The 27762-nt window shown below is 47.5% G+C and overlaps 2 protein-coding genes across 2 annotated transcripts; both read right to left on the minus strand.

Annotated features, from left to right (window-relative positions):
* Positions 1-1091: 1091 nt before the first annotated feature.
* On the minus strand, positions 1092-5214 carry LOC142053020 (transmembrane protein 14C-like). Its single transcript, XM_075084067.1, has 4 exons — positions 5054-5214; positions 4422-4523; positions 2144-2228; positions 1092-1907 (listed from the first exon to the last, which is right to left on the minus strand). Exons 1-4 carry the CDS (start codon positions 5127-5129, stop codon positions 1850-1852), a joined length of 321 nt encoding a protein of 106 aa, XP_074940168.1. The 5' UTR covers positions 5130-5214; the 3' UTR covers positions 1092-1849.
* An 8243-nt stretch (positions 5215-13457) lies between these two features.
* Positions 13458-22607, minus strand: LOC142053914 (N-acetyllactosaminide beta-1,6-N-acetylglucosaminyl-transferase-like). The gene is made up of 3 exons (XM_075086147.1): positions 21908-22607; positions 16757-16849; positions 13458-15578 (listed from the first exon to the last, which is right to left on the minus strand). Exons 1-3 carry the CDS (start codon positions 22605-22607, stop codon positions 15388-15390), a joined length of 984 nt encoding a protein of 327 aa, XP_074942248.1. The 3' UTR covers positions 13458-15387.
* Positions 22608-27762: the final 5155 nt, after the last annotated feature.

Below are 27762 nucleotides of genomic sequence, written 5' to 3' on the forward strand. Positions count from 1 at the left end.
CCACGGCCTGGGATTAGGCACTTAAAAGGACGATTTATAAACGCACCATCTGCACACGCCTGGTTTATACGCAGGGAGGTAAAAGGGAAAAGTAAATAGGGGTGAGTGCGTGAAGCTGACCTCTGCTGGTTGATGAATAACGGCTTGAGTAAGGTTCCCCAAGTACAGCTCCCCCACCCTGGAGTTCTCGCTGCCTGTGCTCAAGCCAGCTCTGACCCAAACTCTGTGGCCTGGGACCAGGCTGCTGAGACCCCTGCCCTTGCCGGAGCCAGCCCCTGCTGATCCAGAACACAGTCCGCTGACAGCATCCTGGCTCGACCCCAGCCCTGCCTCGTCGCTGCGACTCACCTGGCAAACCACTGCGCTGCTGACAGAGCCTGGCTGCCGCCACCCGACCAGCTCTGCACCCCCTGCTCAGGCAACGCGGGACCACTGCCCTGCCCGTGTTGCTGCGGCAAGGAAGGAAGGAAGGAAGGGAGGGAGACCAAAAGATGTCACCCTCCTGCCAAGGTGCTAGCTAGCTACTTAGAGAACTCAGAGCAATTACAGGGTCTCACCAATCTAACAGATCAATCCCACTGCTTCCAGTACCAGCCACCAGAGAAGAAAGGCTGAAGAAATTGAAGGTCAGGATCTGCACACAAAGGGACATAAGGTAAATGAGACCAGAAAAGAGGTATGTTATCATCTATGTGTAGCTCCCAGGATTACTTCTGTGTGGCAGATTTATATTTAGAATGATTTTAGGCATCAAGGGAATCAGCTGAGGATAAAGATCGACTGAGCCCTTCAGTCTTTAAATAAACTTTCATAGAGCATTTTTCAAATCTAAAATTGATGATTCCTCTCAAGAAACCCCCCCAAAAAAGTAACACTTGTCTGAATATATGGTCTGTATGCTTTTGTTCTTTACATTTCCTGCCAGTTCATGGCATTTTTATATTTGAAAGTCTGCAGATTCAGGGAATGGAGCAGAGATAATTTATACAACCCACGCCCACAGCTACATCCAGGCAGCCTGCGGGAAAGGCACCAAGCTGTATCCAGATGAACAATTAAAGCAAAAAAAAATAGTTGTGTAGAACGCGAAAGTTCGTAATAATTATTTGTTGGTTTATTTAGAATAACATTTTAATTCTCATGAAAAGCAAGAGCTATGCCTACGATTCAGCATTATCTAATAAAGTATATTTTTGATTTATGAATAATAATCTGTAAAAGTGAAATGAGCAACACCTAGCCAGGCACTTTTGCTTAGCAGTAATTGCAAGTAACAGGTTTGCCTTCATTGCGTTACAGCAGAACCTTGACCACCTGCTCTGTGATTGTGTTTTGTGGGACCAGGTTCTAACGCACAGCGCTGGGAGAACAAAGTCCCTGGCTGACAAACATGATGACCAGATAAACTGGCAGGGAAGCAGAAGGGGAGAGGTAACGAAATAAGCATGTTTGTTATGTTAATTACCAGTGACAAATTGGCAACTCCTCTCCCCTTGTTCTAGAGGTACAGATGATTTTACAATGACAAGTTTAGATGTACATTTAAGCTTCAATCCTGCAACTCTGCCAAGAGGTCTTTGCCTGCAGCAAGTTGCAGGACCAGAAGCTAAACTAATGCTATACTCTATGTTGTTGCTTCACAGTGCAGAAAACATTAAGACAAATACCATTTTGGAAGACGTAACAAGGGCTTTCAATGTCAGTCCTTCAAAAACACAACCCACGTGCATTAGGATATGAAAAATACAATGCACAGACAGCAGTGCCTTTTCTGCTTTTGTGTAGCACATGTAGGCAGTTGCATCTTCAGGCTTCGCAATCACGTATCTTCAAGTGACTTGATGCAGAATTATGGTTTAAGAGGCTTTTCCATCATCTGCAATCCAAGCCGTCCAACCATCAGTAAACTGTTGAACAGAACAGTCGTTACAAAAAAAAAAGAAGGGGGGGAGAGGCAAAAATCCTATAACGAACAAGAAGGAAGAAAACACTGGGGCACGATTTCGTTTAGCTGAACTCCACCATAAGATTTCATTTTTCACAGAACTTACCAGGTTACATTTTTAAAACAATGTAATCCACAAATCAGTTACATAAAGTGCCTATTCAAAAATACAGACAAGAACAAAAGACAGGTGACTACCTGGCGCCAGCAATTATCCCAGGCATTGCTTTTCTGGAGTTGTAAAATCTCATTCCCATAACAGCAGACAAAGTTCCAGACGCCACTGTGGAAAAGAAGCCCGGTCAGATCTATCTGAAACAGAAACACCGGCACAGCACGGCAACGCTTGGACGTTCGGCAGTGCCAACCAAACAGGCCCGTGGCTGCAAGCAGGAACGCCTCCAAATGTTTTACTTATTTTTGCTGAACAGGAGAGCTGTTGCTAGCTCCTTGGCAGCTGTGGTAAGCACGCTCCGCCGCTCATTGGAAGCGAGGAGATCTCATCAGGGTTGAGACTGCTGTCCGGTCGCCCACAACCTCCAATCCTCTGGGCAGACCACTAACTCTCCCTCAGTTTCCTCTTACTTGCAGAAGAATGATTATTTCCTTGAATACAGATAGGCTCAGAACTGCCAGAAAGCTGGGATGGTGACATAGTTCACTATGTGAGAGGCAAATATTATTACAGTTCCCATTTCTCTGTGGCATTCTGAGCTGGAAGGTGGCACCAAATATTACAAGAAATAAAACCACCTGACCTCAAAATATGAATTAGCAAACAGAAAGCAATCTAAGGGATCAAACTGAAAGAGCAACTAACATTTTAAACATTTCTCCAAATTATTTAATCTCTAGGTCTGGAAAAAAACAAATCCCATCGACATCCACGTAAAAGTTACAGGGCTGTGGTTTCTTCAAAGAAGCAGCGCAGGTGGAGGTGTTGCATACCCACCTTTCTCCAAAGCTTTACATTTGCTTGCATCAGACAGGGCAAAAGGGATTCAAAAGACATTCTGTCACAGTTCTGGATTTCTACCCTTGATGTACTGTGACCAACCTAAAGCTCAGCGGGAGCCTCAACTGCACATCACAGCAAGGCTGAGGAGGAGTGGATGACACCAGACTGGGACACAACACCGCTTTCAGGAGGTCCGCTTGAAAGCACTACTTGCACCACACATCAGGATATAAGGAAGCTGCTCAACTTTCTGTCATGGCACTGGCTAAAAACTCATGCCACAGATGCGGAGCCACTCCCACAGCATGCCAGGGTGGAAGAGAAAGTTCACAAGTGGAAACTTTGCTTCTTATTGAGCTGTGTGTTACATTTCACTACTTACTGACAAGGCAGTTTGGTCTTCTGCAGTATCTACCGGGGGCTTCATAAAGCCTCTCAGTACATTACATGATCAAGTCCTATTGGTTTTAAGTAGTCTTAAATCACTGTAATGCTATAGTATTGTAACATTAATAATATTACAGCATAGTTACAGAACTAGAAGAAACCTCAAGAGGTTATTTAGGCTAACCTAGCGCCCAAAGGCAAGATCAATTCCTGACAGATACTGGTCTAACCAGTTATTAAAGTCCCGCAGTGATGGAAGTCCCTGAGGTTCCCCTGATCTCTTCCAGCGCTTCATAATACCTTCCACTGTCATTTTATCCTTCTCCTTCACCCGAAGGGTTAACTGCAAGCTAAGCCCACCACTTCTTAGAATAGAATCATAGAATCATAAAATCATTAAGGTTGGAAAAGACCTGTAGGATCATCAAGTTCAACTGTCAACCCAACACCCCCATGCCTCCTAAACCGTGTCCTCAGGTGCCACATCTACACGCTTGTTAACACCTCCAGGGATGGCGACTCCACCACCTCTCTGGGCAGCCTGTTCCAATGCCCGACTACTCTTTCAGTAAAGAAGTTTTTCCTAATATCCAATCGAAACCTCCCCTGGCAGAGCTTGAGGCCATTTCCTCTCATCCTATCACTAGTAACTTCTTGTCCCATCTGGCATAAGCAAGGAGAACAGATCATTCCCCCCTTTCTTTTATATAATTCAGACCGTTTCTTCCATAGCATACAGTGTATTAAAACATATACTGCTCTTCTCCTGAGATGCTTGTGCAAACCAATATCCCACAAAGCCACATACTGCACATACCATGTGCTGCTTCACAACCAAACATTTTTCACGTACATTTCCTGTGCCTACATCAGTTTAACATAGTATCTCGTCTGCCAGAGGATGTAGGTATTTCTCACCAACGCTGGCTGCCAGAAGGGCAACCTAGGTCTTAAAAGCCTGTACTGTGCCATTACACAAATACCTCCTGGCTGTGGGCAGGAGGTCCTGCCACCACTTACAACATTCGTATAAATAAGAGGGCACAGACAGGCTGAAACATGCTAGAAAAAAGGGATACTACTCCCACTGCTACCAGTGATGCTTAGTACTTGGGCGTGGAACAAACTTACCGAGGGAAAGCCACACATTTTTTGGATCTTTGGACTGCTGGTAGGCACCTAGTCCTGCTAAGCCGCCAAAGAGAAGGCCAGCTGCTAGAGAAGGGACGCTGCCTTAAATAAAATGAAAGATAAAGCAGTCAGTGAAAGAACACACATAAAGCCGGTCTGCAAACTAAACAAAAGCACTTGCAAATTCACATTCACTATTAAAAAAAAAAAGAAAACCAAAAAATCCCCAAACAAACCAAAAACCACAAACCCAATCTAAACCAAACACAAGCGCCTGCCGCGGGGGTGCTTTTGTTAACAAGGTAATTCGCAGACCTCAGCCGAGCACCGCTTCCACGCCACACGGACCCAGCACGGCTGCCGCAGCGGAGCACGACGGTGGGCCCGGGCCCCCCGCGGCTGCGGCGGCAGCGCCCGGGGCGGGACTGAAGCCCCTGAGGGGGGGGGGCCCGGCAGCGGCACGGCACCGCCCTGCCCCGCGGAGCGCTCGGATACCCGGGGCCGGGGCCGGGGCCGGGGCCGGGGCCGGGGCCGGGGCCGGGGCCGGGGCCGGGGCCGGGGCCGGGCCGCCTCGGGCACGACCGGGACACCCCCCCCACCCCCCCCCACCCCCCCCCGCCTCCGGTACCCACCTGCCTTGGCGTAACCGACGACGCCGCCCGCCGCCACCAGCGCCGCGTAGCCGAAGCCCAGCCAGTCGTACTCCATCTGCGGGCAGCGCCTGGCCTCGCCCCGCCGGCCCCGCTCCGACCTTGGGCCGCCCTCGGGCCGCCCGCCCTCCTCCTCCCCGCGCCGCGCCGCGCCGCCTCTCCCGGAGGTGCCGCCCGCCGCCCGTGACGGGCAGCCGGGGAGAGGCCGCCCACCCGCGGCCGGTGCCGGGGCCTGTGCGTGGGCCGCAGCGCGGCCCCTCCTGCGGTTGCGCCGGAGTAAAGATCAGTCAGCCGATACGGGCGGGGGCACGGGCGCGGGCACGACAGGCTCGGCTCCGGGAGGTTAATTTAATTTATTGCCAGTTGATGACAGAGTAGGAGAGTAAGAAATGAAACGAAATAAAGCCACCTCTCCCCCTTCCTCCCAGGCTCAACGGACTCCCCGGGGGATGGGGAATGGGGTTTGCGATCAACCCGATCAACCCGTAACGCCTCATCTCTGCTGCTCCTTCCTCCTCACACTCTTCCCTCTCTCCAGCGAGGGGGAGCCCACCGGAGACGGATCACCACGAACTTCTCCAACGTGGGTCTTTCCCAGGGGCTACAGCTTTTCACAAACTGCTCCAGCGTGGGTCCCTTCCACGGGGTGCAGTCCTTCAGGAACAGACTGCTCCAGTGTGGGTCCCCCATGGGGTCACAGGTCCTGCCAGCAAACCTGCTCCAGCGTGGGCTTCTCTCCACAGCCTCCAGTTTCCTTCAGAGCACACCCACCTGCTCCAGTGTGGGGTCCTCCATGGGCTGCAGGTGGATACCTGCTCCATCATTAACCTCTAAAGGCTGCAGGGGGATATCTGCTCCACTGTTAAGCTCCATGGGCTGCAGGGGGACAGTCTGCCTCACCATGGTCTTCACCATGGGCTGCAGAGGAATGTCTGCTCTTGTGCCTGGAGCACCTTGTCCCCCTCCTTTTTCACTGACTTGGGTGTCTGCAGGGCTGTTTCTCTCACATTTTCTCACTCCTCTCTCTCAGCTGCTGTGCAGCATTTCTTACCCTTTATTAAATATGATATCACAGAGGTGCCCCCAGCCTTGCTGATGGACTCAGCTTTGGCCAGCGGTCGGCCCCTCTTGGAGCCACCTGGATCTGGCTCTGCCTGATACAAGGGCAGCTCCTGGTGCCTTCTCACAGCAGTCACCCCTGCAGCTCCCCACTACCACAACCTTGCCATGAAAGCCCAATACGGATGTCAAAAGAAGGCATCTGGATTCCCGAGAAACTCTGCTGACCACACCGTGCACACGTTCAGTGACGGCAGTGACAGGCTACAGGACACACTCTCCAGCACCATGTGCAGCAGCCGCCCCAGCACTGCACTGGATACAGTCCCAGCTCCTGAGGGAGGGTGCAGCTCTCCTGGTCTGGGACTGATCGGCTGGAGGGCAGCTTTGCAGGAAAGGCCTTGGGCATCCCAGGGTCTCAGAAGAAGTGCCCATGAGGCAGCAACATGCCCTTGCAGCAAAGAAGGTGGGCAGCACCTTGGGCGTTAGGCAGGTGGATGGAGATGGTTCTCCCCCTCTGCTCTATGGTGTGACAAGCTGGAGTGCTGGATCCAGTTCTAGGCTCCCCAGTGCAAGGCAGACATGGGCATACTGAAGCCGCTCCAGCAGAGGGCTATGAAGATGATTAGGGACTTGGAGCATCTTTCATATGAGAAGTGGCTGAGAGAGCTGGGACTGTTTAGCCTGGAGGAGAAGAAGCTCAGGGGCATCTTATCAGTGCATATAAATTTCTGGAAGGGATAGGGAAGAATGAAGCAGATGGGGCCAGGGTCTTCTCTGTGGTACCCAGTGAGAGGACAAAGTGCAATGGGCCTAAGTTGAAATACAGGAAATTTCATTTAAACATAAGTAAAATCATTTTAAATATGAAGGTGGCCAAACACTGGAAGAAGCACTCAGGCAGGCTGTGAAGTCTCCATCCATGGAGATGTTCAACACCCAACTGGACACAGCCCTGAGCAAGTTGACCATGCTTTGGTGCAAGTTTCCCAGATGATCTCTGTGTCCTTCCTTCCCAGCTGTGCTTTGAGAACTGATCACTGAGGTTTGTGCTTGTGATGAGATTTTTTAATATGTTTTACAGAAAGGACAATGTAATGAGGCCCACCTGACACGAGAAGCAAATTATCTTCTGACCCCTGGCAGGGCTTGTTCATTAACATGTATCCAAAGGTTTACCAAACTTGGCAAGTTTCAAGGCCTGCCTGTAAGGCAATACAAATGACCCACCGATCATGCTTTCTGCTTTGTGGGTTTTTTTCCCCAACTGCACTACTGATGGTAGCTGTGCTTAGGCCTGGATGTATTTGCAAGGAAAAAAAATGGGAAGATCTGAAGCTTGCACACTGCAAACTATGGTCAGACCAATTCCTTCACAAGACAATGAACTTTCCTCCACACTTGCTTCCATAAAAGACTCCGAAGAAGAGGTGTGCAGGGTGCACCTTTGTTCTGTTGTATATGAACAGCTAAGGGACCAGCACAAACATATTTAGACCAAAAGAAAGTTAATACAGTTGTCAGGCTTTTGCTAAACAAACAAGACAAAACCAAAAAGGGCCACCTATTGCAGTTTTATGAGCTATGTGGCAAACCAGCAGTTTGCCTCAGGTTATCTGGAAAAGAAGGCTTACACTGAATGAATGACACTTACCTTACAGTATTTTTATCCTATTTAGCTTATCAGCTCTCCACATTCTCAGTTCATTCTCTCATCTGCTGTGTTTTCCTTTTTCCCTTCTGTTTCCCTCCTCCTACCTCCTACCCAGTTTTGTCCTAAGGTTTTCTCTGTCTCTTCACTTGTCCTCCCCTTCCCCGTGGTCTCTGGTCCCTCTTGCTCTGAGCGCTGTATATCCTCTAAAGACCTCCTCTACTGCCGTTAACAGCGGGTGCATGGAAAAGACTAAGACTGTGGATCACACCTGCAGAAGCTTGCTATCTTTTGTGGAGACAACTTGATTTGCATTTTTGTGCCATTAAATGCACTGCAAATATTTGTGTTTTAGGCACACAGACTTTGCAGTGGAGCTTGAAGCATCTCGCCAATGCTAATGACTGACTGCAATGACTGGCTGATCAAAACCAGGCTGGCTTCTTTCTTTAAAGCAGGACCTTTGCTTTTGGTTTGGCATACCTAACCAGATGACATAGCAAGGTTTACCTGTTACCTACTTGATGCCATCGTTTTGCCTTGAGTGCCTATTTCTAGTGCCTATTTCCAGCCTTTTCAGGTGCCCCTCCCAAAACTGACATTCACGTACCAGCCAGTTGTTTATCATTCCTACGAGTGAGCCTTCATGCTCACATCGCAAACCACCATGGTGCCACCTTAAAATTTCTGCTGGCAGTCACCAGCCATGAGCCAGCAGGATGTGCTAAGCAAAGACCTTTTCTTGGACAGTCCTCTGTTAGCAGAAGTCTGAATCATCCCAGGCTTCTCTGGTGTGGGGAGAGGAAGCAGATGACAAAGAAACCTGTAGCTATAGGGTGGCACTGTGAATCTGGAGCAAAGAAAATCCATCGTAGTTAAAATCCGTAAGAATGGATTTATTTGCAGAGGGTCAGCAAAAGTGCCCCTCTGGTGTGGAGCAATGCCAGTAAAATTTTTTTTAAGCCTATGTCAAGATGTTACATTCGTTAGATATTTGTATGTTAACGGGCTGGCTCCTGGTGGAAGCTGAGGATGTTATTGTATTCCTGCACATCCTGGCATAACATGGTGTCCTGACCTATGAATCATTGTGTGCTAACAGGCAGATCTTGGCACCACCCTCCTTGATGTTTGCAGCACCTGAAGCTTCTACTTAATTTATTTTTTGGTGTTGATGCTGTCACTGCTCACTTCACAGCTCACAGAAGTCAGGTCCACCAGAGTCTTTGATGCTTTAACTGAATTAGAAGCCAGCGACTGACTCAGAAGCCAGTGAGAAGACCGTCCTACCGGCTACTTTAGTTTTATGCCTCCTATGGCTATGCGATGATTTGTTCATGTGCATTAAGACTTCAGTCTTGCAGTTGTGGCTGCAAAAATGGTGGGTTTGTGGTAGCTGTGGTGCCCACAAATTAAGTGAGACAAGGTTTTCAGGACAAGGCCGTGTACTTTAACAGAGGAGTGGGATAACGCAAGAGGGCAAGCCAAACCAGATCATAAGCCCATTGGTTAGCTTCTCCTCTGTTCTGCAACCTCAGTGCCACCTCTTTCTTTTATACCGTTTCTCTTACTCGTGTATGGGGGACGTCCAATATTGGACCCATATTAGTTGGCTACTATATGACCTCTAAGGTGAAGACTAACAGTAATGGTAAAACTGAGAACATTAATACATCCACATTACTTTCATTCCTTAAGTGAAGTTAAGCAAGTACCTTGGTATGCCTCTCTTTTTCTCCTTTTTGTTTTTCTTTTTTGTCACCAGACTCAACTTGAGCAGCTGCCTGGCTCCTAGCGCTGGGATCATCTCTGCCACCCCTTCTTTTGGGCTGGCACAAGTACTGCTTGGCCTCTTGGCAGAGGAACTGATACGGCTAGGATGCGGACAAATCTAGGAGGAGTGGGAACAAGAGGGCTGGGAGCCTGCTGGCTTTTGCAGCACTGCTGCCAGATATCAAGGCAAGAGCTAGGCCTAAGACTTGCCCTCCATTCTCTTCAAAAAATCCTGCTTGTGGACCTGCTGCCAGGGAATTTAATTCAGGCCTCTAGACCAGAGCCCTAGACCAGCATTTGTGCAGATACCCGGTTTGCAATAGCAGGCAATGAGCAGCAGCACAATGAGGCACAGCGCTGTATCTTGCTCTTCTTGGATCCACTCTCACAACTGTGCTCCCAGGGACTCTTTCACAATTCCAGCAGCCTGGCACATGCTGCTGGACATTTTTGGCTGCTCCACTGTTGTAGGCACACACAGAACATATATCTTTCTTGGGGTGGGGGATTTTTTGAAGTATTTGGGTGTGTTCAGCTGAAAGGGAAATAGCATTAAACCTGCAAGTTATTCACAACAGGGAACGGAAAACCTGTGGCCATGCATGTTGTGAAAGCCTGAAACTCCAGCCTCTGCTGATGTCGGCTGGCCTTGGGGAGTGCATGGCCAGAGGGTCTCCGTCTGCAGCAGCTCTGCTCGTCAGCCCACACCAAGCACTGACTGCACCAGCTCAGCCTGATCTGCAGCCCTTTCTGCTGACTTGGATCAGGCAGGCCCTGGGAACTAAGTAGTGTCTCAGCTCACGTATTAACTTCACAGTGCTGCACCGTGGGGTGGCAAACAGCACCTGACAGTGCCTCCTGGACCTAAAGAAATATTGTGTCTTATGAAGATGAAAGCTTGGGAAGAAACTCCCAACTTTCACACACAACAGATACTTTAAAACCCCATAGGAGAAAGTTCCACTTAATTTGAGTCTTAGCAAGCATCAGGCCTGTCAGCTCATATGTTCCCATTGCAAGCCCAGCTACTATGCTCTACAGCCACATATGAGAGTACTCCATGTCGTTCGTGACTACTTCTTTGCGTTAATAGACCAGTTAAACAAATCCCGATGATGATTCCAGGTTTTGTCCTACGCTAAGACAACTGCAAGCAAGGGGTGAAGCAATGGTGACATCTCTTCCCTAGCATTGACGGAAGGTGCAGAAGTGCTCCTCCAAATGTCATCTGCTCCCTACCTCACGTACAGAGTGACAAAAGAGGAATGCATGCACCTTCTCTGACTCATTTGTAGTGTTTTTGAACATCTGAGGTGCTAGAGAATGAAGGAAAAATGTTGCAGCATCTAGAACAGGCACAGAAGTTTCCAGGGTCTTGGAGCTGCTCATACAGTATCATAGAGTATGTAAAAATGTCCTTAATGTTAGGAACACACAAAGGTTGAGGAATGGGGACTGATGATTTTCATTCATAAGCATGAATCCTAACCCCAAACTGATGACAGCCTGTGCAGATGTACTTGTCATGACTTCAGAGCTTTGTCCAGTGCTATCCTGAGCCCCTCCAAGGGTAGACACTGCATGGCCTCCCTGCACAGCCTGTTCCCATCCTCATTTCACTGTCCTCAGAGTCAAAAGTCTTCAGTCTTCAGTTGCACATGTCTTAAATCTTACAGTGATATTTTGGGTTCTTGGGTGAGGCTTAGAAAAGTCTTTAGGAGCTCAATAAGCAGAAAGGCGTCCAGTGGGTTGCCTAAGCAAGTCAAACGGACTTCAGTGGAAAGTCTGATCTGCTTGGAAATCCTGTTAGAGAGAGCAAGTTCTTTACATGCCTTGTCCCAGTCAGCTTCTGAGAGAGCCACTGAACAGAATTGAAAACTTTGTTCCACTGTTCATACTGGTTCGGAAAGGCAGCTACAAGTTGCATTGGGAGTTTACTTTCCCCTCCCCCCCTTGCCATAATTGTAGAAAACGAGGTACAGACATGGGTTACTCAGAGAGCAAGCTCCCTCTACGGAAGTGCACCACAGTTGCTGAACTGAATCACTGTTGTTACTGCTGTGCACAGGAGTCTAACTCTCCTTAACATCCTCCCTACCAGCCACCTCCTCCAGTTTTTCGTCTCTCCCTGTCTTTTACTGCTATTCCAAAGTACTACTAATACTGTTAGGTCATATTGGTTCAGATGCGTGTTTGAGCTTGGCTGCCAGAAGTTGTTCTGTTCCCTCTTTTCTTTCTGCATCGCTTTGCAAATGGTGATTAACTGTAATATTCTTTCTTTAACAACAACAACAAAAAAAGAGGCTGATGAGGCAGATGTTGCACCCCAAAATCAGGCATACAATGAAAGCAAATTAACTGATTCCAGAAAAACATAACATGGAGTAGCGTTCATGAAAAAAAAACCCCAACCTCTAAATCATGGCTGGACAAAAAGCTAGGTCTCTCAACAGACTAACCAGCTGTGATTTTTTTTCTGGGTTCTTCCTTAAACAGGTAACATGACCTAGTCTTGAAATACCTATATTTATTCAGGCTCAGAGTACAATACCCTTTTATATATGTAGCTTTAAACTGCCAAGCTTACTGCTTCTGCTGTTGGGTGATTCACCATGGGGAGATCACGCTTGACCAGCCCAATAGCCTTCTCTGATGGCATGACTGGTCGTGTAGATGAAGGGAGAGCAGTGGATATTGTTTACCTCAACTTCAGCAAGGCTTTTGACACTGTCTCTCATAACATCCTCATGTGTAAGCTTAGGAAGTGCGGGTTGGACAGTGAGGTGGATTGAGAACTGACTGAACAGCAGAGCTCACGATCAGTGGTGCAGAGTCTGGTTGGAGGCCCGTAGCTAGTGGTGTTCCCCAGGGGTCTGTGCTGGGTCCAGTCCTGTTCAATGTATCTATCAATGACCTGGACGAAGGGACAGAGCGTACCCTCAGCAAGTTCGCTGATGATACAAAACTGGCAGAGTGGTTGATACACCAGAAGGCTGTGCTGCCATTCAGCAACACCTGGACCAGCTGGCGAGCTGGGCCAAGGGGAACCTCACGAAACTCAACAAAAGCAAGTGTAAGGTCCTGCACCTGGGGAGGAACAATCCCCTGCAGCAGTACAGGCTGGGGGCTGACCTGCTGGAAAGCAGCTCTGCTGAGAAGGACCTGGGAGAGCTGGTGGACAGCAAGTTGACCCTGAGCCATCAATGTGCCCTTGTGGCCAAGAAGGCCGGTGATATCCTGGGGTGCATTAAAAGGAGTGTGGCCAGCAGGTCGAGGGAGGTTATCTCCCCCCTCTGCTCCACCCTAGTGAGGCCACATTTGGCGTACTGCATCCAGTTTTGGGCCCCCCAGTTCAGGAAGGACAGGGAACTGCTCGAGCAAGCCCAGCGGAGAGCTACCAAGATGATGGGGGGACTGGAGCATCTCCCTTATGAGGAAAGGCTGAGAGACCTGGGTTTGTTCAGCCTGGAGAAGACTGAGGGGGGATCTCGTCAATGCTTATAAATATCTGAAGGGCAGATGTCAAGAGGATGGGCCTAGACTCTTCTCAGTGGTGCCCAACGACAGGACAAGGGCCAATGGGCACAAGTTGGAACACAGGAAGTTCCACCTGAATATGAGGAAAAACTTCTTTCCTGTGAGGGTGCCAGAGAAGTGGCACAGGCTGCCCAGGGAGGCTGTGGAGTCTCCTTCCCTGGAGACGTTCAAAACCTGCCTGGACGCGTTCCTGTGCCCCCTGCTCTGGGTGTCCCTGCTCAAGCAGGGGGGTTGGATGAGATGATCTCCAGAGGTCACTTCCAACCCCTACCATTCTGTGATTCTGTGATTCTGTGATATTTTGCCATTTGCCTGCAGAGCTTGAACAATGAAGAGTAATCTTGTTTTGTACACTGGGCTAATTTAAATATTCACATAAAATGTTGAGAATTACTTTATTTCATTTGAGACGTTTCAATCTTGGGAATATTCAACCTGATAAAATAAAGCAGGGGGTGGTTCCAGACGTCTCAGTTAGACACACTAAAACCCACTCTTTAAAAGAATGACTCTCTCTGAAATACTTCTGTTTTCAGCTGCCACCAAGGCAGGAAGTAAGCAAAGCCCTCATCTTCTCCCCTCCCCAAAAAACTGAACAGAATTTCCACCAAAGTTCTGCTCTAGAGGTAAATTCTCAGTGCCTTTCTGCAGGGATCTGCATTATTAGGTGTTGGCAGCTATAAATGCAGAATAAGCTGACTGCGGCAGATCCTGCCTGTTCAGAACCTTCCCTAGGGGTTACCAGCCATGCTTCAGGACATCTAAATATGATGTGTTGTTGTTTCTGAACTGCTGCAGTTTGCAATCCAGTTTGTTAAGAGACCCTGAAATTAGCAATGCTTTAATAAATTTGGTGGTAAATTGCTGTTATTCAAGAGGTACTCTCTGAGCCATCATCGCTTGTTCAGAAGAGAGACAGGAGAGTAGCACACACTCTCCTTAGATTCAGGCACCCTGATTTTTACTGCCTCCGTGCTGCTGACTAGGTCACTCAATGGTGCTGATAAAATGCCATGTAAAGACAACCATCATAGCTACAGGAACAAGTATTCATAGTTTTGCTTCTTTGCTTTGGTTTTTAGGACATGATGACGCATACCAGTAACTTTTACATCTGTTTGCCATACTAAAATATTCCTGAGCGCTGATTTTTTTTTTCTCTGTGGCATGCCTAGTCTGTTGAGATTTTCTGTGCTTTAAAGATTTATGTAGACTTAGAAGGGAAAATCTGCTCAGATATTTGATTGCCTCCCTCTAGTGGCTGCTATTGGGGAATGAAAATAGGGCTGTGATGAAGTGAACTCCAAGGTTAAGTACATGCATTAACCATTATATGAAGATGAAGGGAAACAAACTTGGGAAGAGGTCTTATGCCATACCAAAATATGACACAGAATTACTGAGTTATTGCCAAAGCTCAGTTACTGCTCTTTCAGTCCTGAAAATATTTATCGTGCTACTTCCTTCCTCACTTTCCATCTCTCCGTCTGTATCCTTACACATGATGATGTAAGGACACTGGTGGGCCAAAATCTGCATGTAGAGAGATTTTTTTTTTTCCCCAGTTGTGTTAGTTGGCCAAGTAAGACAAATACACAAGCCCTCATTTTTCAGACATGGAGAAAGGCTCCTGTGGCTGAAAGCCTGTCTGATTTTTCTAACTACACCCATTGATCTAGTAAAAGATGCTGTTTTCTCTTACAAACCTTGTCCCAACTGATATTTAAAGAACAGGTAAGATCTGGGAAGTGCAGCATCTTTATGCCATATCCAGTACTTTTCCATCATTTCTCTGCAGTAAATACCAGTATCTTTGACAAAACGGTATCTGTACGTATAGCCAGCAGTTGTGTTCCTACTTTTAAGATCTTGCTGACTGTGACTCATTACCTTTTTGCTTACCAAATGTGCACGCTTGTCTTTTAGACACAAGAAGTGCCAGGGATGCATGACTCTGATTATATATGTATAGAAAAAGATAGCAATAAGAGGGTAGCAAGACAAAAGCCAGGGCTGGAAAACAGCCCATTAAAAATGGCAAAAGTGCAAAGCTCCTCAAACCGCAAGAGGAGCTTTGCCCTGGTGTCTGTTTTTGGATCTCTCGTGCTTTGGCCTCTGGATGTTAAGTGGAAGGTGAGATTCGTGAGCACTGTGAAGCAAGCTGACTTGAGCTGCATCTACAGAACATCCTAAAGAAACCTGTCTCATGAGTTTATGCTTCTGGCACAGCAGAAATTAAGATTGTTGCTGCTATTCCCTTCGCCACTTTTATTGATGTAGTCTGGGGTTTTGCTAGCTAAAAATACCAGCTGGGTTCCACCCGAACTTCACTCTGGGACAAGGTTCTCTGCCGATGTCTCAGCTCCAGGCACTCTACAGTCAGGGGGTATGTTTTAAGCTCAAACTTATTTGCAAACATACATGTGGAGTTAAAAAGCCACTTGAGGTCACCTGTTCCATATACACAAATGCCTCTGACGTAATGGCCTGCCAAAAGAAAAAGAAAAAAAGCAATGTCAGAATCAAGGATCCAAATAATTCTTCTTGAGAAGTTTTAGCTGCAAAGGCACTATAAATAATCTCCTGCACAACCAACATGCTAAAGGACCTACTGGACATGCAATGGGAATAAGTATGAACAATGGGATGAAATGAAGGAAGTTACTTCAGAATAAATGAGCGGAATAAGGAGACAGCTCAGAAAAGAAGTGTTACTACTTAGGACTCTTTCTCAGACAAGGCTGAAACACAGCAAAGAGGAATTTCCTTCTGTAAGTGAAATGAAACTGATACTTTTACTCATACTAGATTTTCTGCTAATTCTGGGTGATAACGGTGTAATTTCACTGATTTCAATGTAGTTATGCCGATGTGAAACTGCTGTAATTGAAGCTGACTGAAGTTCTCAAAATGTTTCTCCTCAATATAAACAACTGTGTTATGGATTAAGAATTATTGAAGTAAAATCTGGATCATGAGCATTTTGGCATTCCTTTTCTCATCCCACTTGGATATGTCAGAAGTAGTAGTTGTACGCAATGTACAAACCAGTGACTGAAAAGTTAAGTGTGCCATACAGGACGTTATCTACTGCTAATGTCATGTCATAAAGTAACGTGACATAGGAAAACTCAAGCCTCAACCGTCATCGTCAGCCCACAGCTCCTTAACTTCCTTATCAGCTGTGGCTCTGGCGGGCAGGCATCAGTGCCCAGCTGAGAGCTGGGATTTGTCCAAGTTCACACAGGACACCTACCCTGCACACTGCTGCTGGCTCTGGCGCATCTGCCTCCCAGCGTGGGACATACATGTGGGCTACTCCCACCCACCTGCGAGAAAATTCCCCAAGGCCTTCAAGAAAATAGTCAGCTAACTCATGTGAGCCCTAAGCACTGCCAAATACCCCCCTTTCCAAGGCTGATATATTCTATAAAATTCCTGATGAAGAAGCAACTGTTCCAGCTTTCTCACTCTTTATGTGGCTACTATCATTCATGTATGGACTGTGAAGGTGATGACTCTTTTTAAATGTCTTCTCTCTGTCAAAGTGCAGTCTAAAGACCGTCTCACATTATGATTAGAGGCTGTATGAGTACAGGAACAACAGTTGAGTGTTTTTCACTATATGAACAGCAAGAAGAAATGGAGAAAAAGGTACACATTACCATGACAACCTCCATGGCTCTCTTCCATATCAATCCACTTCACCGCTTTCAGGTCACCTTCCCATGATGCGTTGGGCATAGAGCCTGGGACACCTGCAGTTAGATAACAGAAAATCAGGTAGTTAGTTCTTCTAACAGCTTCATGTGTTCAGGTTTATGTCCACTCTCTGGGATCTTTCTTAGCAGAACTGGGATGAAATACTTAGGAATATGCATCAACAGATGCCTGGCTGCTAACCTTGTTGTCAGGTTTCCTCACTGGAAGCAGCCTTCATGACATAAACAAGATGTCAGCCCAAGAGACTTAAACATTTCACTTGAGAAATAAAATCCCTCTTTTGCAACAGCCTCAGTATGATACTACGTGCATGTACTCATGCCACCTTCCCAAGCAGCACTGCCCTCCAAGGGCTGTTGGAACGGTGGGCCACCGGCACCTAGTACCTTCACTTTAATTTAGTGATAAATACGTTCCTTTTTTTTAAGAAAAGAGGCTATCAGAACAAATTCAAGCATGATTTAACTGGATGAGGTTGTTGAAACTTAATTATAGCCTATAATGTTATATAATAATGTATGTAAGTCTAGGCAGATCACAGGACCTGTATAGGAGATAAACTGGTAAGAGGCCCTCTCCTCGTCATTAGATGATCAAGTCCTGCTATAACCTGGCAAACATCCATTTTAAGTAATTAAGGGGGAAATGCTGAACACACAGTGTTTGCTGTTTGCTGAAGAGTAAACAGGCAGTATGCGTGCAATGGGTAGGCAGCTGCTGTGAGTCAAGGGAATTTCAATATCTTCAGCGCAAGGCAGTAACTATAACAGACCATCACCGTGGGATGAAGTCTTTGCCTCTGAAAGCAAGAGCTTTCATATTTAATTCAGTGAAAGAATTTTTTGAAGTACTTCCTAAAACTGTCTTCAGAATAAATTTTAAAAAAAAAAAGCAAAGGTATAAAATAATAAAAGCTTTCTATGAACTTGTCCCTTTCAGCAAATTTTACCTTTCTTATTGGCTCAGTTGTTGAAGTACAAAACAATGATACGGACTGTGTAACTGCCACCCAACGTACAAACCGCTTCACTAAGAAAAGCTGGAAGAGCCCCAATTTCTCACCGTAGCACAAACACTTGTATATAACTTATTTGCCTGCTTGGAAAAAACTGACCATCTTTTATTCTTTCCTGTCCAGCAAGCAATGACCAATGCTGTACCTGAGCTATCAAAAGGCAGAACGGACAGTGTGTGGGGAGCCAGCATGCATGCCAGCAGGTACAAAACCGCAGATGTTACTTCTGCTTTCTCCTAATGAGGCTGAAAACAAAGGAAAAGACTGGCTTGCTCAAATGCAAAGAATTACTGCAGTGTTGCTGCTGAGACCTGGGACTCGAGCTTTTTAACCAATGCAGCAGAAGCGCCAGCACTGGCTGGTGGCGGTGACCAGGGAGGAGAGGATTTGTACCGACCCAGCTGCTCCCTGTGCACCCTGACACAGCGGGAGGCTGGAGCCGAGGGGGTGACCAGGCAAACTGGGGCGTCACTCCTCCGTGCTGCTCACATGCCACTGAAGCGCAGCCCCTACCCCAGAGCCCCCCATAGCAGATAGCTATCCTCGCTAGGAAAACTGCGATTTTTGTCAATCTCTGTTGTACGCGGAGGGGGTGGTGAGTCCAATAGTGATTAGGGTGTTAAGTGTTATTACCTTAAAAAATACTAGTACTAGCCTAATCATAGCTGATGCAAAAGTTAAGCTGTTCTAACAGCTAAACATGTTCAAGTGGTTTTCTTCCAGATTTTTGAAAGGGATATTTAAAGCCTGTTATTCCTGCTTACACCTGTTTTCCTTTTAAAGGAAACACTTGTATGAGTGGCAGGGAGGGAACCTTGCAGCTTTTAATGAAAACATCTTCAAAACAAAATAATAATTGTATATTTGTATAATTGTATTATTATTATCTGTCATTTGTGCTAACTCTAAGATAGCCATTTTCCTCAATTGACAATGTGATGAGAATGGAGCCTTTTAGAGCTTGTACAAAATGCATAACAGCACTGGTTTGGAGTTGTGGGACCTGTGCAAAGACAGGGAACCTATGCCCTTCAAATGTGATTTTAACTAAAATAAAATTGACATTTTAATCTCCAGTTCTGACCTCTCTCTTTCTTTAAGGCTAATTATCCCATCTTCCTGATTTTCATAACTTCATTTACAATTTGTATTAATGTAGGCTATTTAATTGCTGGTTAACCAAAATCCAATCCGGGGTGATTTGCCGGCACTTCTGTAAAGTACAATTTCAGCTGGTGACTGCAGCACACCCAAGAAGCCCTCGGTGCTGAAACAGTAGCTGAGAGTGTGTCGCCATTGCTGACCCTGAGCCATCAGTGTGCCCTTGTGGCCAAGAAGGCCGGTGATATCCTGGGGTGCATTAAAAGGAGTGTGGCCAGCAGGTCGAGGGAGGTTATCTCCCCCCTCTACTCCACCCTAGTGAGGCCACATTTGGCGTACTGCATCCAGTTTTGGGCCCCCCAGTTCAGGAAGGACAGGGAACTGCTCGAGCAAGCCCAGCGGAGAGCTACCAAGACGATGGGGGGACTGGAGCATCTCCCTCATGAGGAAAGGCTGAGAGACCTGGGTTTGCTTAGCCTGGAGAAGGGAAGACTGAGGGGGGATCTCGTCAATGCTTATAAATATCTGAAGGGCGGATGTCAAGAGGATGGGCCTAGACTCTTCTCAGTGGTGCCCAACGACAGGACAAGGGCCAATGGGCACAAGTTGGAACACAGGAAGTTCCACCTGAATATGAGGAAAAACTTCTTTCCTGTGAGGGTGCCAGAGCAGTGGCACAGGCTGCCCAGGGAGGCTGTGGAGTCTCCTTCCCTGGAGATGTTCAAAACCTGCCTGGACGCGTTCCTGTGCCCCCTGCTCTGGGTGTGCCTGTTCAAGCAGGGGGGTTGGATGAGATGATCTCCAGAGGTCCCTTCCAACCCCTACCAGTCTGTGATTCTGTGATCATCCTAAACCTGGTGTTTTCTAAAAAATAAAAGTGAAAGCAAAGTAAGATTTTGTTACTGTTTTTTTTCTGCCGCTTTCCTAGACAGCAACAAGTACCTCTGCAGTTACCATAACCCAACAACTATTTTGCTTGTGATCTTGAAGAGAAGCACAGTGAAGGGTAAACAAGATGCTAAAGGCACTGAATAATGTCAGGGGCAGTTGGGTTTGGGGTGGAGTTTTTGTGAGAAATTGGATGCAAGAAATGTTAAACATTAAGGGGGGGTGGGGGAGGTGGGGGGTGCTGTTCTGTGTGCTTTCTTTGCTCTGTGTTTTTAAGGGTAGCTTGTTCCTGGTAAGTAAGGATGGTTGCTTGCAAATACCAAGTCATGGCTTTTATATCAAGTGCAAAAAGACCGTATGATCCAACAGCAGAACCATGAGAGTACTTTGCTGTAAACAGAGATACGTGGCAGCTCTAACCAAGACTTCATGACTTTATTTCTCCCCCTCTGTATATTGGGCTGTTATCAAATAAAATCACATGCCAAAAAGTGTCGTTCTGTCCTGGGGAAAATTCAGAAAATGTTACTCTTCCACAGAAAGCTTTAAGCTAAAGATAACACTTTATAAAAGACAAAAAGAGGCAGTGATGGCAGGGGATAAACACTTTAAATGGTCTGGGATGTGCATTACCATCCCAAATTAAAAACCTGTTCATAACAGATGGCAGTAAATGTGGTGTGCGGAAAGACTTGGAAAATGCTGACACAGTGGGAAAGCAGAAAGATGACTGACAAAACAGGAACGACCCCAGGACATTCACAAAAACACTGGGAGGCACTGTCTTTCAGGAATACAAAACTACTGACTTCACATTATTCACCTTCTCCCAAATTGAGTAAACTAGGCATTTTTGTAAGTTAATTAAAAAGTCGGGGAAGCATAGCTCAGCAACAGGGAAAAAACTGATTTACTACCTTTTCCTTTAAATATTTGTTTGAGTGACTGATTTCAGATTCAGAAGCTGTTCTGGGATCCCGTTCTTATAAATACAGTTTGTCTGAAAAGTGGTGCTGATAGTGAAAGTTAATATAAACTGCAGCATGAGTTGCTCGCTCTACTTTTGCCCAGCTCTCATCTCCCACTCCATCAAGGTTAGCAGAGTTTTGTCCCAAAAACAAGGACAGGGGAAGAGCCACCTCACAGGCAGCAGTACTGAGCAAGAAACCTGGAAATGAGGTCTTAGAAACAGCTGCCAGCAGAACTGCTTGTGTGTGAAGGGTGCGAAGACAGCCACAAGTGACTAGACAGACAGGTCAGCCCCTCCGAAGCCTTTGATTTCATGTCCTCCCTTGGTGGCAGAAGTTTAGAGGCAGGAAAAACACTGCTTCAGAGCCTGGATCTTATTCACAGGACAAAGGCAGCACAACCTGCTTCTCCACCAAGCTCTTCCTGGTTTTTTGCCATTACAGTTCCTGTGGGAGCTGAACTGCATGCTTGCCCACATACAGGTGGGCAAGTGCATACCCTCTCCCCTACGAGTGAAGGCGTGCGGCCCACCAGTGTGTGAGAGGGACCTGGAAATTCACAACCCACTTCAGTGGCTTTTGGAGAAGCAAGATGGAACAAGGAGGTACACGTGGGATTCATGAGACAGTATGGCCAAAGAGGGTGGAAGGCAAGTGGATGCCAAGCTGTGTCCCTGGGTCTTCATGGGGCAGGGCAGCTGCTGCTAAGCAGGAGGGTGTACAGAGTCCCTGAACCCATCACACTGCAAAGCCCACTGCACCTGGGGCCTCCCTTACCCAGTCACAGGTGCTGGTCCCTGCAGAAGACAGCTCAGACAAGTGGATAAATGTCCAGAACATCAAACTCAAGGAGGCTTAGTACGCCTTCCTCGCCTGCCACTAGTGCTGCCTACACAGGCTGTCACCTGCCTGGGTGCTTCTCCATGTAAAACCACAGGAATGGTGACAACCTGCTGGTGGGCGCCACCAAGAGCTGCAGCTGGAAACACCTTCATGGAGAGGTGAGCTGTGGTGGCCACCACAAAGAGCTGGCACCACACAACGTCCAAATGAGGGCAGGTGCTGGGGCAGCAGGTGCTGCAGTGGGGATGCCTGTGCCCTCCTCGGACCTGATGTCCTACCTGGGATCCTGTTGAGCGTCACCCAGAAGTGCTCATCAGGGCTGTAGGTGTCCTCGGACCATGCCAGCAGATCGATGGCGCGTTGGTCCTGCAGCACAAACTCCACGAAGGGCCGGGTGACGGCAATGTACGCAGAACCAAAGTAGATGGTCATGTTGTGGGGCGGGGGCGCCTTGTGCACAAATGTCCACAGCATGAAAGAAAAGAAAGAGTATAATTGTTCCCTGTGCACATATTTTGTGCGGGCAGTGATGTGGGGGGGTGGCAGCACCCCAGGGGTGATGTTCTTCCCCCCAAAGCCCTTGAGCAGCTGGACGATCTCCCGGTTGGTCTTCAAGGGGAAGTCCTGGCCGCAGGTGTTGAGCAGGTAGCGCCAGGGCACGGCCGAGGCCAGCAGGTCTCTCATGCAGTGGAGGTCGGCCCGCAGGCGGGAGGCGCCGCCGTAGACCACCCGCTCCGCCCGGGAGGCGAGGAAGGCGTTGGGGAAGCAGCCCACCAGGCGCCGCACCGCCTGCCGGAAGGGGGCCGGCGCCTTGGTGTCCACATGGATGCAGTAGATGTTTTGGGGCATGTACACCGCCCTGAAGAGCCGCTCGAAGGTCTCAAACTCCTTGTGCAGGGTCATGATGTAGGCAATGGGGAAGGCGGCCTCCTCGGCTGAGAGGGCGCGGGTGATGTAGCGGCTGCAGGACACGTACATGCTGCAGGGGCCTGCCACTGGCACTGGCAGCAGTTGCCTGCCCCGCAGGCGGGGGGTCTGCCCGGCAAGCAGTGTGCCACACGCCTGCTCCAGGGCCGTGGCCTCCAGGGAGCTCCCGCCGCTCGCCACCCACTGCCTGCCATGCCTTAGCAACACAGCAGTGCCCAGCAGTGCCATGGTGGCCACCAGCAACCCCACCGACCGCTGCCACCGCATGGCCCACACTGCCAGCCTTGGCCCACCTCTGGCTTGGACAGCATGTCCCGGGCAGTCCCACGCCGAAAGGACACAAATGCAAGGCTGACTGGTGAAATGCACTGCCGTGAGATGCCTCCCACACTTGGGAAGGGCAGTCTTGTCACCGCCTACAGCTGTCCCAGTGCCCCAGGGTGCTCCCTGCACCTGCTGCCTTCATGGCACTTTTCCAGACTTAGCCCCCAGGCTGGTGATGGCAGCGCTGGCGGCAAAGGGGACCTGTGCCCCTCAGGCTGGGCCTGCCTTCTGGTGGTGGCCACCACGCTTGCAACCCTCCTAGCTGCATGAGGAGTCCCATTCATAGACACAGGTCTTCACTCCCAGGTTCATCCAATCTATTTCAGTCCCTTCCAGGTTCTCCAACGGTAAAATAGGTTTGTTTGGGGGTTTTTCTCAACTTTTGTCATCTTACGGAACTGCAATAGGGAGAAATCAAGGAGTTAAGCTGTCAGTGTTAGGGGGATGGAGAGAAGCTGATGAACAAATGTGGGTAGGATGGAAATGGTCACCTCTTAACCCTCTACAGCAACAAGAATTTGTCTGACCAGGCTCATAAGATAGCATGCAAGAACAGTTTGCTCTGAAATCCTGGTTTCTATGTTTTCTTGTTTGTCCTGTGAGACAAGTTCTCCCACCTGTCCATGGGAGTCAGGTAGCTGGTAAAGATATGGGGCAGTCCTTAGAAGAAGAGATTTTCTTTCAAGATGAGATTGAAACAATGGAGAAAAAAAAACCCACCACCCCTCCTTAAAAATGTACGTAGGCTCAATTTCATATTTTGCCACCATAAATTTTCATTTCAGTGGGATATGTGAATGCAAAAATGTGTATGCGGAAGGGTGAGGTCTTAACTAAAATAAACTCAAGACTGTCAACCTTTAAAGCAGACCTCAGAACCTGGAGAGAAGGAAATAAAACTCAGGGGAAGAAAAAGAAGCTTATTTAAAACTACTTCTTTCAAGTCAGTGGTCTGAATTAAGACAATGCATGCTGTCTCCTTGAGCTGTTCACATCAGGCTGTTCACAGTCATAAGAGAGCTAAACTGCACCTCCTGTGTTGAATCATCTATTGGATAATAAGGAAAGGATCTCACTTCTGGTAGCTTCATCTGATTATATGTTTTGAAGGAGATTTTTCTGAGCTGTTATTGGCCCATAAACTAACTCTAGTGTCTCTGGCAGAGTTGCAGTCCTGCATCAGAGGAGCTGAACTCTACAGGGCTATTCAGGAAGCACCTGCTTCCCAGAACTGGAGTGAGCTGGACCTGTGGAGACATGCTGGGCACTGAGGACAGCCAACAGGAGAACCACTCCACAGCAACCCACTCCGGTGCCCACGCTGGCACCCATTCAGGCATGGTTCTGCCAACTTTCACCCCGGCTACCCAAGCAAGCACTGGCATCCAGGTTTGTCTCTCAACACACGTAATGCAGCTTTAGGTGTGGTCAGATGAATTTCCTCGTAGGTGAAAGGAGGGGACAGGTTCAGGTGGCCTGGCTGGAGTTCCCCCCTAACAAAAACAAGGGCTGTTGGCAGCTCATCATCTGGGAACATCAAGAAAAGTCTGTTACTGCAGCTGGACTGAAGTTTAGTTTGTTACATGTGTGGGTTGTGACAGACATTACTTGATGCCGGAATTTAGAAAGAAAAATATTCTTCTTTGAATTACTCTCATTGGATTCTGTTCATCAAGGCGTTGTGTTGTTTGAAGCCTATTACACCAATGTCTGATAGTTGCGAAGATAAGGAGAATCAAGTGAAGGAGTGCAAGTCCATTTGTTAGCTGTGGCTTTTCAAAAAGTCTTCTTGAAGATACCCTTCCTCGTCCCATCAACACTAAGTAGTGTTTTAGTGAGAGGCAAACAATTGTTTGTGATGAAAAGTATTGCTTCTATTGAAAGCAGTGCTTAAATTCCGATGACTGCATATTGCACAGGCTAAACCCTATTTTAAGTTATCTCTTCTCAGATGAACTACAATATCTGAATGGGGAATAGAGGACAAGAGTAATTTTTCAGGAAATTCTGCCATGAAGAAGGTGTATTTGTGATTGCTGTGACTGTGTTGCCACACCTTCCATTAAGCAGGTTTTGCAAAAAGAGGTTTTGATTATAAGATTGCAACAGCTTTGTGGGCATGAGACTCAGTAACAGTCACAGGAAAATCCCTATTTTTTTATATATCTTATTCTTATGAGAAGTTCTTGCCCAATCAGGAAGTCTCATCAAAATAATGGAGACTAGGAACAAGAGAACAAGGATTACTTATATGAGTAATAATGCAGACATAGGTACAAAATACTTCTTTTCTAGAACAAGGAAAAGGAACAATTTTGGCAGGCAGAACAGAAATGCAGTGGTGTGTATTAATATAACACAAGTTGCAGAGGAGGTTGTTCCAAGAGCCTGTCTACAAATGGCAGTGGGATGGAGTGTTACCAAAGAAGTTATGAATTATTAAGTTGCCATAGCAAGAAGCTCAGTGCAGGCTAAAACATCGGGGGGGGGGGGGGGGGGATAAGTCTCTGTTTGTACAAGCAAATGGCTATATAGAAACTTAAAAATAAGGAGTTGGCTAATGTAATTGATTAATGTGCTTGCAATGCTACTCAGAATTTTCTGGTATTACTCTGGTATCTCACACCCACATTCAAGGCATGTGAATGAGATGTTCCTTGAGAGGCACCAGCTCTCATCTGGATGTGAAGCTGCTGCTTCAGATAAACCACAGTGAAATTTTAACAAGGACAACTCCCATTGAGAGAGCGTAGAGAACAGCTCTGTGGAAAGGGACCTGGGGGTCCTGGTGGACAGAAAGCTCAACATGAGCAAACAGTGTGCTGCTGCAGCCAAGGTGGCCAACAGGATGCTGGGTTGCATCAAAAAGGGCATCACCAGCAGAGAGAAAGAAGCCATCATCCCACTCTACTCAGCGCTTGTCAGGCCACACCTGGAGTACTGGGTACAGTTCTGGTCCCCGCTATACAAAAACGATGTGGACAGGCTGGAAGGGGTCCAGAGAAGGGCCACCAAGATGGTCAAAGGACTGGGAAGCTGCCATATGAGGATAGGCTGGGAGAGCTGGGTTTGTTCAGCCTTGAGAAAAGGAGGCTCAGAGGGGATCTCCTCACCACGTACCAGTACTTAAGGGGTAGTTACAAAGAAGATGGAGACTCCCTTTTTACACGGAGTCACATCGACAGGACAAGGGGGAATGGACACAAATTGCTCTTGGGGAGATTCCGATTGGACACCAGAGGGAAATTTTTCAAGTGAGGACAGTCAACCATTGGAATAATCTCCCCAGGGAAGTGGTTGACTTGGCCACGTTGGACACCTTCAAGAGTCGTCTGGACAGGGTGCTGGGCCATCTTGTTTAGACTCTGCTCTTCCCAGAAAGGTTGGACTAGATGATCCCTGAGGTCCCTTCCAGCCTGTGATTCTGTGATTATCTGCCACATGCCTGCCCGTACCTGAGACATACTATATGTCAACTGTCTTCCTAATTTTTCTCTCTACCATTCAGCTCCCAAGCGAGGAATTACCATCAGGACAGAGCAGAAATACTTTCAAAGTTTGGGGTGATTTAACACTCTGCTTGCAAACAAAACTATCCATCATTTTCATTCCTTCCCGATCGTTGACAGAATCACAAAATCACAGACTGGTAGGGGTTGGAAGGGACTTCCAGAGTTCATCTTGTCCAAACCCCCTGCTTGAGCAAATGAACAAGTATGTTACCAACCTTCATCCTGCTCAGAGAGAGATGAGGGGATTCTGAGTCTTTGCACTTAGACACAATACACAACTGTGTCAAAAACACATAAAACTGTGGTAGGCGTACAGCTGGGTGAATCCTTGGAAAAGCAGGCACAAGCTAGAGTGCAAAATCGTCTTCCACAGAGGGGTTCCCAATTTCCATTGTCAGTTTAGCAGGCACAGGAGAAAGAACCTCATTCAAAGAGAGAGAGGCTGCTGATGTCCCCAGGTGCCTGTGCTCAACAGGAAGCTCCTGGAGGCCCTGTGGTTCTGTGATCTGTCCGTTCAGATCAGAGAATGGTCTGGGTTTCCAGGCTCACACAGGACACTGTGGGCCACCACTCCTGGTAATCAACTACCTTTTGTTCATACTGATGCAAAAGTTTGTCTAGTCTTGCAGCAGGCAGTGATGGCATGCTGGGTACCCAATGTCCCTTTCAGGCTGGCACAAGAGCAAAAGTGACATGGTGCTCTCTTCCCTCCCATCACCTCTCTGGGACACATGGCCCACAGCTGGTCCGTGTTCTGCAGGCTTCTTGCAGAAACCAGGAATAAAAGTGGTTCTGCCTTGGCACTTTCCCTGCAAACCCCCACCTTCCCTTACACCAAGTCACTGCCAAACGCCACTCACGATCTCTGTGGAGGGATGTGCATGGCCAAGTGTCCTGTTTCAGCTGGGATAGACTTAATTTTCATTCTAGTAGCTGGTACAGTGCTGTGCTTTGGATTTAGTATGACAATAATGTTGATAACACACTGAAGTTTTAGTTGTTGCTAGGTAGTGCTTACACTAGTCAAGGACTTTTTTAGCTTCCCATGCTCTGCCAGGTGCACAAGAAGCTGGGAGGGGAGGGGGCACAGCTAAGAGAGCAGATTCAAACTGACCAAAGGGATATTCCATACTATATGATGTCATGCTTAGTATATTAAGTGTGGGGAGCTGGCCGGGGCAGGGTGTGAGGAGGGGGGAGTAATCGTGGCTCAGGGACTGGCAGCATTGGTCAGTGGGCAGTGAGTGGTGGCATCACTTGGTGGGTTTTTTTTTCCCCGGGTTTTGCTTCTCTCTCTGTCTCTTGTTGTTCTCCTTTTCATTAGAATATTATTATTGTTAATGTCATTATCATTATAATATTTTAATTAT

This window comes from Phalacrocorax aristotelis, chromosome 2 (assembly GCF_949628215.1).
Source record: "Phalacrocorax aristotelis chromosome 2, bGulAri2.1, whole genome shotgun sequence".
Taxonomy (NCBI): Eukaryota; Metazoa; Chordata; class Aves; order Suliformes; family Phalacrocoracidae; genus Phalacrocorax; species Phalacrocorax aristotelis.

Bases quoted from the DNA above. Each gene is read 5' to 3' on its own strand.
- LOC142053020 (XM_075084067.1), bottom strand. From the start codon at position 5,129: ATGGAGTACGACTGGCTGGGCTTCGGCTACGCGGCGCTGGTGGCGGCG. The intron at 4,524-5,053 runs GTGGGTACCGGA...ATTTTATTTAAG, and splicing joins CGTCGGTTACGCCAAGGCAG to GCAGCGTCCCTTCTCTAGCA. The intron at 1,908-2,143 runs GTAGTCACCTGT...TCTGTTCAACAG, and splicing joins GGGATAATTGCTGGCGCCAG to TTTACTGATGGTTGGACGGC.
- LOC142053914 (XM_075086147.1), bottom strand. From the start codon at position 22,607: ATGTACGTGTCCTGCAGCCGCTACATCACCCGCGCCCTCTCAGCCGAG. The intron at 16,850-21,907 runs GTAGGACATCAG...ATCTAACTGCAG, and splicing joins GACGCTCAACAGGATCCCAG to GTGTCCCAGGCTCTATGCCC. The intron at 15,579-16,756 runs GTAATGTGTACC...TTCTTTTGGCAG, and splicing joins GAGCCATGGAGGTTGTCATG to GCCATTACGTCAGAGGCATT.